Consider the following 16,425-nt stretch of genomic DNA (forward strand, 5'->3'; position numbering starts at 1 on the left):
GTACATTTGTCTTTAAAGTGAGACATAGGAAATGCATATTTGCCTTACAGTTTTAGATCTTATTGTTTAATATTTCACATTATCAAAATGACTAGACATCGTCCTGACATATACATTTAATTATCCAAAAGAAAAAAGACATAGAAATGCCCTGCTGTCAAAAACATTTGACTTGGAACAATAATGATTACGCTTTGTAACATTACAGTGTAATTTTTGAACATTAATATTTAAAATGTATTAGTGATTTTGTACATTTGCATTTCACCTTTTTGTCTTTTGGGTGTGTTTTTTTTCATATAAGCCATAACAACCTCACACATATATTTTTGTTTCCTTCATGTGTTTTGTCTAAAAAAAAAAAAGAGCAGTGAGTGTGTTATATATTTTTTGTTTTATGGTTTTCTTCTCAAGTGAGATATTTCTACAACTGAACATCAATCAAAGATAAGGCAGTAAACGATAGAAATACAATATTATCCATTATTACAATTACAGGTCAGAAAAGTGCATTAAAGGTGAATTCTTCTGAATTTCCACATCAAAGTGTGTTACCATGTCTTCTCAAAGCACAAATCAAAACAAAAAAAAGTTACAGTATATAACATATTAACCAAAAGCCTCAATTTTGATTTAATTGAAGGAGGAGGCAAACAGAAAAGCCTTTATTTAAAAAGGAGGAATGATTTCAGAGAGGAAAACCTCTGTCAGTGTTCATATGGAAACCTGATTGCTGGTTGAAGATAGACTTAAAAAAAGAAATTGTGAACCTCTCCTTCAATTCCAGCTGGGAACACTTCTCCTCCTCCTTACATAAAATAGACGATTAAGTAGCAACTTCTTCATTTCTGTGATTTAAACATTCCTGTGTTTCATTGCAAAGTCAGAAATCATACGTGGACATTTTTCGGTCCTCACAGCTGACTCCGGGAATGTCCTAAAGTGTTCCTGATGAACTCAAACAGGTCTGTGGGAGATCCACCAGAGCACTTCTGAACGGCACAGAAGTCCTTCAGAAGTCCGTACAGCTTCCCTGTGAAGGCCGTTTGAACATTAATCAATCAATCAATCAATCAATCAATCAATCAATCAATCTTTAATTATAATGCGTCAAATCACAACAAAAGTTATCTCTGTTCCCCCTAGAGAGACATAGAGAGTCTAGACCAAACTCTTTAACCCTGCTGTTGTCCTCCCGGGTCAAATTGACCCCATCTCTTTTCACTGTTCCTTCTTTCCTTCCTTCCTCCTTCTTTCTTTAATTTTTCCTTCGCTCTTCCCCTCCTTCCCTCTTTCTTTGCTCCCTCCTCCTTCCATACTTCTTTCCTCACTTCCTTCCCTCCTTACTCCTTTCCTTCCTTCTTTCCTCCCTCCCTCCTTACTCCTTTCCTTCCTTCCTTCTTTCCTTCTGTCCTTCCTTGACCTGAGGACAACAGGAGGGTTAATTTAATTTAAAGAGACCCAACATGAGCAAGCACTTGGTGATAGCAGCAAGGTAAAACACCTTTAATCAAACCAAAGTTCAGAAATTCAGTTCAGAAACATTCAACATCTACTGTTCGTTTCTGTTCGATACTCACCGACCGTCGTCTTCTCTTTGACCAGCAGGTGGTGGATCTGCTTCAGGCCTTGCTCCAGGTCTTCATCCCCAAATGTAAAGAAGGCCACTCCCCTGTTGGCCTTTGCTGCTGCCATCAACTGGATCACGGCTGCACAGGTGCAGAAAGCAAAGGCAAAGTGTTGCATAGTCTATTATTTGTCCTTCGGTGACGTTTCAGTGACATAGATGAATGGATGGAAGAAGTAGAAGAAGAGTTATACCTTTGAGATGTGGGTCTCCATTGAAGGCTCCACAGCCCCATTTCCCTGTGGCGATGTCCGGCTCGTTAGGTCCAATACTTTGAAATCCACAGTATGCCTTCAAGCACACAATAAATAATAATGTAAAAAAGAAAACCAGACAACCAGCATTTTTCATTTTATTGCACTACCAATAAAAAAAAAAACTCACAAAACAATACTAGGACTGCAAAGAGCAATTCATTATAGATTAACCTGATGATTAATTTCTTGATTATATGATTGTTGTATGGTGCATCAGTGTTTCCCAAAACCCAAGATGACATCCTCAAATGTTTTGTTTTGTCCACAGCCCAAAATGTTCAGTTTACTGTCATAGAGAGACTAAAGCTGCGTTCAGACTGCAGGCAAATCTGATTCAAATCTGATTCCTTCTCAAATCCGATTTGGCTCTGTTCTAACTGGGCCACATTAATGACCAATCTGACAGGTTGCTGTGGAAACGTCGTCGGAGCGGAGGCGTCATTTAGCGTGTATTGTGTGATGTCATATAATTGCAACAGCAACAACAAACCCTCAAGCTTCGCTTGAACGGAGCCATCTCCCCAAAGATGAATTAAGAATTTGGTTTGGTCCTCTGTCCAAGGACTGATGTTTCCGACGTCCTCCATTGCCTCCATTGATATCAGCTAGCAACAACAACTGGAATAAGCGCGGGTCTGGTGTCGCATAGAGTAACGTAGCGTAGTGACGTACAGAGATGTCACGGACAGTCAAATCCAATTTGACTGTTTGGAGCTGTTCAGACTCAGACACATCTGTCCAAATGCGATTTGAAACTACCTCCCAAAGGTGGTTTAGATCTGGTTTGCAAAAATCGGATTTCATGTGATTTATAACTGTTCAGACTTCATAAGAGCCATCTGGTTCCAATCTAGATTGGCTAAAAATCGGATTTGGCTTGCAGTGTGAACGTAGCGTAAAGAACTTGGAATCAGACAATTTAACTGATTATCAAAATTGCTGCTTGTTAATTTTCTGTCTATTGACTTACTAATCTTTGCAGCTTTTAACAATTCACACAATCACATTATAGCAGAAATACTCCAGACATTCTGCATGTGTTGAATATATGCACTGGTGAAATATATTCAGTCATGCAGAATGAATAATATAAAATAAAAAGTTAAAGCTGAGAAACTGGATATGATTTAGAATTTTTATATTAAGGTTTGTAGTGAGTATTTGCTACTTTTGCTATTTTCAATAAATGTCCCAGATGTGCAATCATTTGCAGATGATTTGTTGTATAATGTATAAAAGATCAACGACTGTTTATGTCACATCTAAAAAGTTATTCTGTCCTTGTGTACTTTTGTTAGTTTTGCTTTCTGTGTTTCCCCTTCCTTGGTTGATTGCCTCATGTGTTTCACCTGTCTTGTTTCACCCACCTGTCTCCTGTTTCGTTATTACCACATCATGTCTATATAGGTTTTGGTTTTCAGTTCAGTCTTGGTCCGAGTCTCTGTGTTATTTTGCCTGTGTTCATTCACCCTGTGGTTATTTGTAAGTTTTTCTTGTGTGTTGGCAATAAAATGCATTATCCAGACTCTGTCAGCCTGCAGTCTGCATTTGGGTCCACCTGCTCCACAAACCGTGACAGAAGACTCGGAACAACTATGGCCCAGGCGGGGAGTTTCGGTCCTCTGAAATGAAGCCAACGCGGAAATAACGTAAAACTGCATTCTATCAAAAGGCCACCAGGGGGCGACCGTTTTGGTGTCAAAAGGACTTCCGTCTCTATACAAGTCAATGGAGAATTCACCAACTTCTCACTTGATTTCTAACCTCAGTAAACGTTTTCAAAATGTGTTTATGGTCTCAATCGCTAGTTTAAAGCCTTCTTCAATGCAGTATGTTCATTTGTGAAATTTTGGCCTCTCTGATTTTATATTTGACGATAAAGCAGGATATGCATTAGGGCGTGGCTATGTCGTGATTGACAGGTTGATTGGTTCACAGGTTCTGGAGAGCCCCTCATGCCCCTTCCTGATGCCTCTGAGCAGCGGTCCACAAACCAATGGGTGACGTCACGGATGTTACGTCCATTTCTTATATACAGTCTATGCTATGGACCCAGCTTACCTCCGTGGTAGTTTGATGTACATTGGCTCTGTAGATTTTGACTTGCTACTTATTTTTTTTCCTGCTAATCCTGACTACGTTCTCTGTTTCCAGTTCCTGCCTTTGCTTGCTTCCCGCCCGGACTCATCCAATCCACAATCATTAAAGACTTTATTTTGCAACTACTTCTCGGGTCCTTTTGTCTGCACCGTGGGTCCAGCTCTTGTTAACCATGACAGTTTAGATAAAATGAGATATAAACACCAGTCTGTTTTCTGTGGTCTACGTCTGGATGTATGGAGTATTTAACCCTACTTTTGTCCTCGAGTCAAGGGAGGAAAGGAGGAAGGGAGGGAGGAAAGGAAAGAAGGAAGGTAGGAGGGAGGGAGGAAGGAAATAAGGGAGGGAGGGAGGAAGGAAGGGGGAGGGAGGGAGAAAGGAAAGGGAGGAAGGAAGGAAAGAAGGAAGGGAGGAAGGTAGGAGGGAGGAAAGAAAGAGAAGGAGGGAGGGAGGAAAGAAGGAAGGAAGAAAGGGGGATGAGGAAGGAAGGGAGGAAAGAGAGAAGGAGGGAGGGAGGGAGGACAGACGGAAGGAAGGGAGGAAAGAAGGAACAGTCAAAACAGACGGGGTCAATTTGACCCGGGAGGATGACACAAAGATTTAACACTTCACCATTACTACCTCCAAATAAGGTCATTCTTCACTCATCTCTGCCTCTAGTGGTTATTAAACTGTGTAGTAGAAATGTTTTACTAGATGTCATAAAGTAATAAAGTACATAAACCAACCAATGAAAACTGCTAAACCCTTTCTGACCTCCTAACAAATGAGACAAATCAGTCAATTCTACCAAGTGTCTTTTCTGAGTTAACAATAGTCACTGTGCAGCCGTCTTCACCAGAGGTTCAGCACATTGACACAAAACATTTCTCACAACTTTAAATAAGACGCTATGCTGATTAAAGTTAACTGAAGTCATGTAGTTTGTACACGGGTCACTTGGTATCTACTCTAAGAGGAAACCAGTCTGACTGTCTGCAAAAAGCACATCATATCTCCACCTGACCTCGGTTAACTCAGGATGCAGCCCATCTTATCAAAACAGCTGCTAACACGAGCCAACCTCAGCAGGCGGAGAGACGAACCACTCTGAAACACTCAGGTCATGACCCCAGGATAGAAAAAGGACCAGAGAATGACACCCATTTCCCACTTTTCCTTTTTATATATGTTCATTTAATACACGTGACTGAAAATGCATTTTCAAAATTGTCTTATTTCTTAAAGACCGTGTAAAGTGAATTCACCTTGTTCAGCTCCCGTGTAACGTTGATCATTTTAAACTGCTCTTTTCTGTGTTTGTAGTGCTGAGCGTCGATGGCGAGGATCTGCCGTTGCAGCCGAGACCAGTCGTCCCTAAAAGGACCCAAATCACATCTCTGAGAACCACAATAAATAAATTCAATCATAAAATACACACATAAAGAACATGTGCGTACCTTTGGAGGGTTTCTTCATGAGGTCCGGTCCACTCAAAGCTGTCACCATAGCCGCTGTAACTGCTATACTGCTGAGAGCCTGAAAGACAGAGATATTACACAGTAAAGCTGGTGTCATTTTATATTTTTCTCTAAATAATCAATCCCATAAAAAGACCAAAACCAACAATGTGTTGATCCGTCCCTGAATACTTTCTGACATCCCTACTGTGTCTCTCAACTCCAATCCCAATGATTCCCACTGAAGATGTAAATCTTTACAAACAGCTTATACATTTTACAGTAAGTTTAATTTTTAAAATGCTTAATTTTCTAAAACAGCTGGTCACTGTAGGTTTTACCCAAAAAAGGGAAAATAGTGTACAATTTTCAGCGGCAGATGAATCTACATTTGGTGCTAGTATTTCTGGCAGCAGGATTGTGTGTGTGTGTGTGTGTGTGTGTGTGTGTGTGTGTGTGTGTGTGTGTGTGTGTGTGTGTGTGTGTGTGTGTGTGTGTGTGTGTTAATAGTTTTTGGACAATAACGGAGGGTTACGGCACAAAGGAATAAGGCTGTAAACCAAAATCCGATTTTTAGCCAATCTAGATTGGAACCAGGTGGCTCTTATGAAGTCTGAACAGATAAATCACATGAAATCCGATTTTTGCAAACCAGATGGAAACCACCTTTGGGAGGTAGTTTCAAATCACATTTGGACAGATGTGTCTGAGTCTGAACAGCTCCAAACACTCAAATCAGATTTGACTGTCCGTGACGTCTCTCTACGTCTCTACTCTAAGTCACTCTATGCGACACCAGACCCGCGCTTATTCCAGTTGTTGTTGCTAGCTGATATCAATGGAGGCAATGGAGGAAGTCAAAAACTTCAGTCCATGGACAGAGGACCAAACCAAACTCTTAATTCATCTTTGGGGAGCTGGCTCCGTTCAAGTGAAGCTTGAGGGTTTGTTGTTGCTATCGCTGTCGCAATTATATGACATCACACAATACACGCTCCGACGACGTTGCCACAGCAACCTGTCAGATTGGTCATTAATGTGGCCCAGTCTGAACAGAGCCAAATCCGATTTGGACACTTGCTAAAAGCAGTGTGGACAGTCAGGCCTAAAAATCGGATTTGAAAAGGAATCAGATCTGAATCAGATTTGCCTGCCGTCTGAACGCAGCCTAAGATATATCAGACATTTCTTGTTAATAAATAACCTAATTTTGGTTAATTAAGCAATTATTTAAACATTCAATGCACTGACTTATCCATTAATCAATCATTTCATCTCAACCTGTAATGATCAGACACTCTCTGTCTCCGAGTTTCTCTGTGAAGAGGCGGGAAACGATCAGCTCGGGGTTTATGAGGAAGAGGATCTCTTCCTGCACCAGACCGGAGCCCAGCACACCTCCACCGATCCAACTGGAGGCAAAATCCACCTGCACACACAAGAAGAGTCAGAAGTCCCAAACTCTGGACTGAAGCTGCTGATCATCGTTGCTTCGGCTCAGTTCTTACCTGTAACATGCCTGTTCCTTCGGTCTCGATGTCGCCTTTTGATGACACGTAAAGTTTAGGCATCATCTCCTCACATCTACGATATGCACACAACAACAGAAAAGACTCAGAGAAGATTCATTCACACTATTCTTTTCTAGTCCAGGGGTTAAATTAATATCTCAATATAAATAAGAACTACCATGAAATGTGGCCCAGATATTCATGCTCCTGTTAGGATGAACTGGAATCATCTTGGTGATCCTTTCATTTTTCATCAGCACCATCTAATCAAACTTTAAATTGTCCAATACTTTGGTGTGTCACCATATCTGATGACTAATGACATTCACATCAGCTGTACTTCCTCAGGTCGGGCCGTCCTGGCTTTATGATTGTTGCCGTAGAGACGGCGCTAAAGTAAACCGTCTTATAGCGATGTTGTGGCGAGGGACAAGTTGCCTGAATAACTTCTCCTTCAGACTTCTGTATCTCCTGGAGTTTTTGCCTGGAGTCTCCTGATTTACTAAAGGTCTGCGTGTGTAAAAACGTGTGCAAACTTGACATCACCCGCAAAAAATGTGCAAGCTGATCTACTAACGCAGCGCACTGAGGTTTGCGTCTTACAACTGCAAGATAATACGCACTGTCCATTTAGTACGTTTACCATAATGAATATGTAATATGAGGCGTTTCAACCCCAGTGTGCAAAATACAGTGAGGAGAAAATGCTAATATTTTATTTAGCACACGCATTGTGATTTACCAAACCTGAAGGTAATTTTTCTGATGCTAACTGCATCTATAAATAATACTTTTTGAAGGGCAGGTATTAACCGGCTGTGACTATGGAGACGAGGAGATGGAGGCACAATGACAGAATACACACAGGTCGGAGTTTTTCCACCCGTGTTAATATTTTGGAGTGGAATATTTTTGGTTTTACTAACAGCATTGACTTTGTCACAAATACTCTCCCATATGTGGGTTTTTCTGGTAATATTAGTTTTTGTTATAACTCAATATATTCGTTAACCTCTTCCACTAGAACCTGATCACATTTCATTTTGCGCTTGAAGCTTTCTGCTCGTCCAAACTCTCCATTCAGACACAAAACCTTCATTTAAATACTGCTGTCTGCACCTGTTTTCATTTACACAGTTATTCTTAGTAGATCACCTGCAAAACGCACGCAAACGAAACGCGCAATCTACTGCACTGTGCACGCAATTTAGTACCCACTATTTGGGATCTGGGTAAATCAGGCCCTCTGAGTTGACAAGCTCAAGATTTTTTCTGTAACACCTGCTTAACAAAACCATGTTAGCCTTCATCATTTTGACATGATGTTGGAAACATCATCAAGTTAGATGAAATAACCATATACACACATATATATATATATAACTTTTACAGCAACAAGCTAAATAATAAGTACAGCCTCCCAAAGCAACATTTTATAGTTTGTTGATTATAATTGACTTTCTTGTCTGAAGCACTTTGTAATTTGGTTTTTGAAAACTAATCTATAAATGAAGATTATTATTAAAATCGTTATAACCTTCTCCAGTCAGGTATGTCTGTGTCACTGAGGCATCTCCTCTCAAACGTCACCAGTCCTCCTTTTGGTTTAGTTTCTGCAACGATATTATCAACCAACAGTCACAGATTTACACTGACGCAACCAAATCACAGGAAGGAGAGAAGAGATTTAGCAGTGACTTACTCTCATCTGTCACCACTTTGAAGTAATGCATGATGGCCCTCAGCTTCTCTTTCTTCCTGTCTGACCAGCTCCAGAACAGACTGCGTGCAGAATGAGAATCAGAATTAACTCACATCCAAGAACACGCGATGCAGAGATTATTAACGGGTTAAAGTCTTTCGCCCAAACCTGCTGAAGTTAATGGTGGGGTAGTTGTGGTACTCTGATTTGGGAGTGGAGGTGTTGCGGTGAGGGAAAGTGCAGAAAAAGGCGTTAGCTAGCAGGCACGCTATCTGAAGCTGCGACAGAGTGATGGATGCTGTTTGTCCTCCTTGAAGCAGCGGGACGACCTGAGAACGTAGAAACAAGCGTCATCAAGATCACCACTGATATGAGGGTCAGTGATAAATAAGGGGTTGGCAAGTTGAGCAATTTAAAATGTCAAATGGTGTAACCACAAAAGAATAATAAATATTTTATCCACCTAGAGAGAAAGAGAGTGAGGAAGAAAAGATAGAAAAAGGATGATAGAAAAGAAAGAAAGAAAAATGAGGAAAGAAAAAGGAGGAAAGAAAGAAAGAAAAAGGACAAAGAAAGAAAGAAAGAAAGAAGTTAATCATAGTTTATTTTCACATTTTAACCCCTTTAAATTTGACTAAACCACATGGACACAAAAACCCCTCATTGACCCAAATAAATAAACGCTATGTTCACTAGCTCCATTAAGTTTCATACCTTCCTCAGAATGTGCTGCAGCTTCAGGGCCAAATCTGCGATCTTAGGGAACAGCTTGGGGTAGTAGTTTTCTGTTTTCGGGACAACCTGGAAAGGATTATATATAAATAAATAAATTACTATAGCGCATCACAGCGCTGAAGATGCAATTATTTAACCATCCCGTTGTCCTTGCGTCAAGGAAGTAAGGAATGATGGAAGGAATGATGGAAGGAAGGAAGGAAGGAAGGAAGGGAGGATGGAAGGAAGGAAGGAAGGAAGGAAGGAAAGATGGAAGGATGGAAGGAAGGAAGGAAGGAAGGAACGAAAGGAAAGAAGGAAGGGAGGAAGGATGGAAGGAAGAAGGAAGGAAGGAAAGATGGAAGGGAGGAAGGAAGGAATAAAAGGAGGGAGGAAGGAAGGAAGGAAGGAAGGAAGGAGGGAGGAAGGGCAGAAGGAAGGGAGGAAAGAAGGAACAGTCAAAACAGACAGGGTCAATTTGACCCGGGAGGACGACACAAAGGTTAAAGCGACCACATGAACACTCACCTTAACAAAAGTGGAGAGAGCATCAAAAGTCCACTTGTCTTTATACTTCTGGTTATATTTGATGATAGCTTCCTAGTGAGAGCGTTTGAAAGAGTTGAACATTTCACATTTCTTTGAAGGCAGATTAAACAGTTCAGTAATGTGTAAATGAGATATTATATTCATAGCTGTTAACATACCGCCACATCTTCCACGTCCAATGATGTTTTCTTGGCCAGGGGAGCCAGATGATAGGTGATCACTTTCCACCTCGGCACTAGGGAGGATTGCTATCAGAGGAGAAGATTCATTCAGTAAAAAATCTTCTCAGTCACTTTAACCCTCCTGTTGTCCTCGAGTCAAGGAAGGAAAGGAGGAAGGGCTGAAGAAGGAAGGAAAGGAGGGAGGAAGGAAGGGAGGAAAGAAAAGAAGGAAGAGAGGAAGGAAGGAAGGAAGGGAGGGAGGGAGGAAGAAGGAAGGAAAGGAGGGAGGAAGGAAGGAAGAAGGAAGGAAAGGAGGTAGGAAGGGAGGAAGAAGGAAGGAAAGGAGGGAGGTAGAGAGGGAGGAAGGAAAAAGGAAGGAAAGGAGGGAGGAAGGAAGGAAAGAAGGGAGAGAGGATGAAGGAAGGAAAGGAGGGAGGGAGGAAGGAAAAAGGAAAGAAAGGAGGGAGGAAGGAAGGAAGGAAGGGAAGGAAGGAAAGGAGGGAGGAAGGGAGGAAGAAGGAAGGAAAGGAGGGAGGAAGGAAGGGAGGAAGAAGGGAGGAAGGAAGGAAATAAGGACATAGGAAAGAACGAAGGGAGGAAGGTAGGGGGGAGGAAAGAAAGAGAGAAGGAGGGAGGGAGGAAAGAAGGAAGGGTGGAAGGAAAGGAAGGAAGGAGGGAGGGAAGGAAAGAAAGAAGGAGGGAGGAAGGAAAGGAAGGAAGGACGGAGGAAATAAGGAAGGAATTAAGGTAGGAGGGAGGGAGAAAAGAAGGAAGGAGGGAGGGAGGGAGGGAGAAAGGAAAAGAGGAAGGGAGGAAGGAAGGAAATAAGGACAGAGGAAAGAACGAAGGGAGGAAGGTAGGGGGGAGGAAAGTAAGAGAGAAGGAGGGACGGAGGAAAGAAGGAAGGGTGGAAGGAAAGGAAGGAAGGAGGGAGGGAAGGAAAGAAGGAGGGAGGGATGGAGGAAGGAAATAAGGAAGGGAGCAAAGAGAGAGGAAGGAAAGAAAGAGAGAAGGAGGGAGGGAGGAAGGACAGATGGAAGGAAGGGAGGAAATAAGGAACAGTCAAAACAGACAGGGTCAATTTGACCCGGGAGGACGACACAAATGTTAAATCTGCAATGACATTTTTGGCCACTTGGGGGCAGCAGAAATAAGAAGTAAACTCTGACATATCATCAGCTTTTAAGTTGGTATGTTGATGTTTATTTCTACATCCAGCAGTTACTGATTAACATTATCATTCATTAGGAGTCGTGTTTCTGTCCACCTGCTGAATATAGGTCCAATATTCACTCTCTTTTAGCTGTTTTTACTCTTTATCAACTCCTGAGGGAAATATCTAAATGCTCCACTATGTTCTCCAGCTAGTCTACAGCTAACTGTGTCTGTTTGCTGTTTGTTCCTGAGTAGGTAGAGTACATCAACTATTTGGCTTCATGGCTTCCAACACACCTGGAAGAATCCACCCTTGGCCGTCATGAGACTGTGAGAGGAGTCTGGCATCTTCACCAGGTTACTGTTCCATATGTCTCTCCCCGTCTGGGCCACAACTTTTCTCTCACGGTTAAAAATAGGCACCTGGGTAAAAAATAAATTGATCAATAGTTATATTCAACAACTGATTTAAGTTAAAAGTACCAACACCTTTATTTAAAAATACTCCATTACAAGTAAAAGTCCTGGACTCCAACTAGTAAAAGTACTGCAGTATTATGAGTGATGTAGTATGCAGTATTACAGTAAAAGTACTGCAGTATTATGAGTGATGTAGTATGCAGTATTACAGTAAAAGTACTGAAGTATTATGAGTAATCGAGCATTTTTACATTATTATGTTGGTACTTTTATCTAGATGAAGAGTACTTCTCCCACTTCTGTTATACCTCTCAGATGAATGTGGTGGAGTAGAAGCATTAAATAGAAATACTCAAGTGAAGTATAAGTACTTTAACCCTGCTGTCGTCCTCCCAGGTCAAATTGACCACATCTCTTTTGACTGTTCCTTCTTTCCTTCCTTCCTCCCTCTTTCTCAAATTTTTCCTTCGTTCTTCCCCTCCTTACCTCTTTCTTTCCTCACTGCCTTCCATCCTTCCTTCCTTACATCCTTCCTCCTTTCCGTCCTCCCTCCCTCATTCCTGCTTTCCTTCTTTCCTTCCTTCCTTCCTCCTTTCCTTCCTCCCTCCATCCTGATTCCTTTCCTTCTTTCCTTCCTTCCTTCCTTCCTTCCTTCCTTCCTTCCTCCTTTCCTTCCTTCCTTCCTTCCTTCCTCCTTTCCTTCCTCTCTTCCTTCTCTCCTTACTTCCTTCCTCTTTCCTTCCTTCCTATTTTCCTCCTTTCCTCCCTCCCTCCCTCCCTCCCTTCCTTCCTTCCTTCCTTCCTTCCTTCCTCCCTCCCTCCCTCCCTCCCTCCCTCCCTCCCTCCCTCCCTTCCTTCCTTCCTTCCTTCCTTTCTTCCTTCCTTCCTTCCTTCTCTCTTCCTCCTCACTCCTTTCCTTCCTTCCTTCCTTCCTCCTTTCCTCCCTCCCTCCCTCCCTCCCTCCCTCCCTCCTTACTCCTTTCCTGTCCTTCCTTCCTTCCTTCCTCCTTTCCTCTCTCCCTCCCTCCTTACTCCTTTCCCTTCTTTCCTCCCTTCCTCCTGTCCTTTCTTGACCTGAGGACAACAGAAGGGTTAAGTGTTGTACTTGAGTATTTTCCACCTTTAGGAGACAGACAGAACTTACATCTATGAGGACAATGTGTGTGCTGCTGTAGGTCAGTGGTCCCATCTTGCTGTGATGCTGTCTAAGTCGCTTCAGATCTCTCAGCTCACAACATGATGATGATGATGATAATGACGATGATGATGATGAAGCACCGTCCTGCTTCTGTGATTGCCCCGGTTCATTCCGTTCTCCAGGTCGACCCTTCACATCCCCGTTACCAGAAGGTCTGGAGGAGGAAGAGGAGGAGGCAGAGCAGGTGGGGCAGCTGGCTTTACTTGTGCTTTCTTTGCTGTTGTTCTCTTTTTCATCCTTATTGTTCTCCTTGTTACTGTTTTCGGAGGCATGATCAAATTGCATAAGGTCTTTCACCTGATCACTGTTGTTGCGATGTGAGCCGGCCATCTCTGGAGGATTCAGAGACAGAGCATTAAAGGACAAGTTCACAGTATTTCAAGTGTGTATTAAACCAGCAGTAGGGTGTCCGTATGAACAGTGAAAGAGGTTTTCATTCCTCCGGTTCATACTGACTATTAAAAGATCTCCTTCAAATGTGCTTTAAAAGTAAGGTGATGGAGGACAAAATCCACAGTGTGACACATTTACAGTCTTTTTAGACAAATTTCCTCTTAGTGTTTCCCTGTTGAGCTGTGGTGGAAGTATAGTAACAAAAAGAGGGACTTTAGCACTAAAAAAAGACAGAAAATGGTAGTAAGTAGCTATCAAAATCTCCCAGAGCTCAAGTTGACACATTTAAATGAAGTCTACAATCAAAAGATATTCAGTTTAAATATCACACAAGATCATAGAAGAAGAAGAAAAGCTTCAAACTGAACCTGGAGACAAGAAAAGAACTAAAAACAATTAATTAATTTATGTGTAAAATGTTGCTTATTAATGTCCCGTTGATGGAAAAACCAATAATAAATCCTTTAATCTCTATGTGTTTGTAACTTTATCTTCCTGTACTTGCATTTTAACTGTATAGACCAACTAAATGCATTTAAAAGTAGATGATTAGCTTCTATTGAGCTTCATCAGTCTGAGTTAGTCATATCAAGTGATATCTGACACATTTACAGTCTTTTTAGCATCAAATTCCCTCTTGGTGTTTCCCTGTTGAGCTGTGGTGGAAGTATAGTAACAGAAAGACTTTGCTACTAAAAACACTGTTACGTTGAAACATAGAAGATGAAGATTTCACTCATTTAGACGCTGAAGCTTCATATTAGCTTCAGATCAACTTTTAAATACTTTTTTTTTGCACAGAAGGAGGACTGTGGATTTAGTCCTCCATCACTTCCATTGTAAGTGCGTTATGAAGGGATCTTCTAATGGTCAGTATGAACAGGAGGAATGATTACAGCAAGAAAAAACAGCTTTAATGTTCATTTTCGGCTCCTGACTGGTATGATTGTTACTTTCGGGTGATTAGACACAAATGAAAACATGCTTATAAATATCATATTCCATTTCTGCCAATCCCTCTTATTTTTACACACTGGTCCTTTAAGAAAACAGGGTGACTACAAACCAAGATCGTTTACACCGGGCCCCAAATCACTACATCCGCCCCTGCATAAAGGATCTGCGTATTCTTCTACCACTGCCAAGCTGTTCATTGTTCAACTTTTTTTTTTAAACAGCGAGTATTTAAAAGCAACAAATAAAGAGTTTAACACTTTAAACAACTCAGGATAGACTCTGGCATCGAGGTTTGGCCTAGAAAACCTCCGCCTTACAGTAAAAAACACATTACAATCATTACGCACAGATCAGCCTGCGTAATGAAACTCAAGAGTTACACACCTGGACTATAAACACTCACCGTTCAATTAAAGACCTGTGTGATGCCGGCTAGGTTGAGATTTAACAGGATTATCGTGAAATACGACGCTCATCGATGAAAACGCAGCTGAGACGCCAAAACACTGAGACTGAAGTTTACTTTCACTTTTAGTAGAAAGTGAAACTTAAAAGAGTGAAGCTTGTTCAGTGGTTAAAAAAACAACATTTATACAGACTTAACCCTCCTACCTGCTGATATGAAAACTGATAAGCGACCTCATCGATATTTTATTATCATTATTACATCATTAGTTTACACATTGTTGCACCAGACACCTTTTTAAAAAAAATACGTTTATGTCGATACTTTTATACTCTATTCATTACTTCATTACTTACTTAATGATGTCATTACTGGGTTCATAACCTTTAATTCACCGTGTTTTAACAGCTGCACAGAAGCTTATATAATTATTATATTATTATAGTCAGTTTTAGAAGAAATACTCACATCCTTTACTTTGAGAAACTCTCCAGACATGTACATAAAATATCTTCTTTGAATGAGCATTTGTATCTTTTTTTACTACAAAAAAAAGGTTTAATGATCTTGTTAAAATCCTTAAAATCACATCTCAATGCAGTGTAATTAAATTTACAGTACAGTAAATGTACTTAGTTACATTCCACCACTGATTGGAGAACAATAATGAGGAAAAAATGATTGTAATAAAATGGAAAAGGTACAGTTAAAAAATATCTTTATAACAGACTTTGGTGTCCTTTAACACTCTGACAAACACAAAACACACAGTTCAATAATGAGAACAGCTAACCGGACTAAATCTACATCCAAATGTAAAGAATAATAATTAGCCTTAATAAGACAAACATTTTTTTTTAAATTGCTATTAAGTGAATTATTAAATAACACTGACACACAATAACTTTGAAATGTGCTCACATGCAGCAGGAAGATTCATAAAAGTCTTTATAACAGAGATAAAACAATGAATAAATCAAAATTACACTATGATCCTTGTTTATAAAGAGACCCAACAAATACTAAAACTGAATTTATATTGGTTCAACATAAAACTGCTTGTAGAGTTTAAATTAACATTTCGGATTTTTAAACACAAGATGGCAGCAGTGAGCAAGAAATTATTCATATCTACAAAACCACCACAATTCATAACCTCTGTTCCTCCTCACATTATGATATAATAGTTGTTCTGAATGATAGATAAACATGAATAATAGCCTAATAATAAATTGAAAGTGTACTTAATGAAAAATTAAACCCCCTGACTGGTGTATTGTTATATATGACATCATCATGACAAACCCTTTACTGACATACAAGTACCAACACCTTAATTTAAAAAATACTTCATCACAAGTAAAAGTCCATTACAACTTACAATTAAGTAAAAGTACTGCAGTATTTTGAGTGATGTAGTATGCAGTATTACAGTAAAAGTACTGCAGTATTATGAGCGATGTAGTATGCAGTATTACAGTAAAAGTACTGCAGTATTTTGAGTGATGTAGTATGCAGTATTACAGTAAAAGTACTGCAGTATTATGAGTGATGTAGTATGCAGTATTACAGTAAAAGTACTGCAGTATTATGAGTGATGTAGTATGCAGTATTGCAGTAAAAGTACTGCAGTATTATGAGTGATGTAGTATGCAGTATTACAGTAAAAGTACTGCAGTATTATGAGTGATGTAGTATGCAGTATTGCAGTAAAAGTACTGCAGTATTATGAGTGATGTAGTATGCAGTATTACAGTAAAAGTACTGCAGTATTATGAGTGATGTAGTATGCTGTATTGCAGTAAAAGTACTGCAGTATTATGAGTGATGTAGTAT

The 16,425-nt window shown here is 40.3% G+C and overlaps 1 protein-coding gene across 1 annotated transcript; it reads right to left on the reverse strand.

The window, feature by feature from the left end:
• On the reverse strand, window positions 1-14,718 carry pargl (poly (ADP-ribose) glycohydrolase, like). Its single transcript, XM_062434513.1, has 16 exons — window positions 14,587-14,718; window positions 12,780-13,165; window positions 11,513-11,638; window positions 10,058-10,147; window positions 9,879-9,950; window positions 9,351-9,437; window positions 8,805-8,965; window positions 8,637-8,716; window positions 8,472-8,547; window positions 6,932-7,007; window positions 6,705-6,852; window positions 5,424-5,502; window positions 5,232-5,340; window positions 1,822-1,918; window positions 1,581-1,709; window positions 1-1,033 (listed from the first exon to the last, which is right to left on the reverse strand). The coding sequence occupies exons 2-16, from the start codon at window positions 13,161-13,163 to the stop codon at window positions 915-917; spliced, it is 1,833 nt and encodes a 610-aa protein (XP_062290497.1). The 5' UTR covers window positions 13,164-13,165; window positions 14,587-14,718; the 3' UTR covers window positions 1-914.
• Window positions 14,719-16,425: the final 1,707 nt, after the last annotated feature.

The sequence above is a fragment of the Scomber scombrus genome, chromosome 15 (genome assembly GCF_963691925.1).
Source record: "Scomber scombrus chromosome 15, fScoSco1.1, whole genome shotgun sequence".
Classification (NCBI taxonomy): domain Eukaryota; kingdom Metazoa; phylum Chordata; class Actinopteri; order Scombriformes; family Scombridae; genus Scomber; species Scomber scombrus.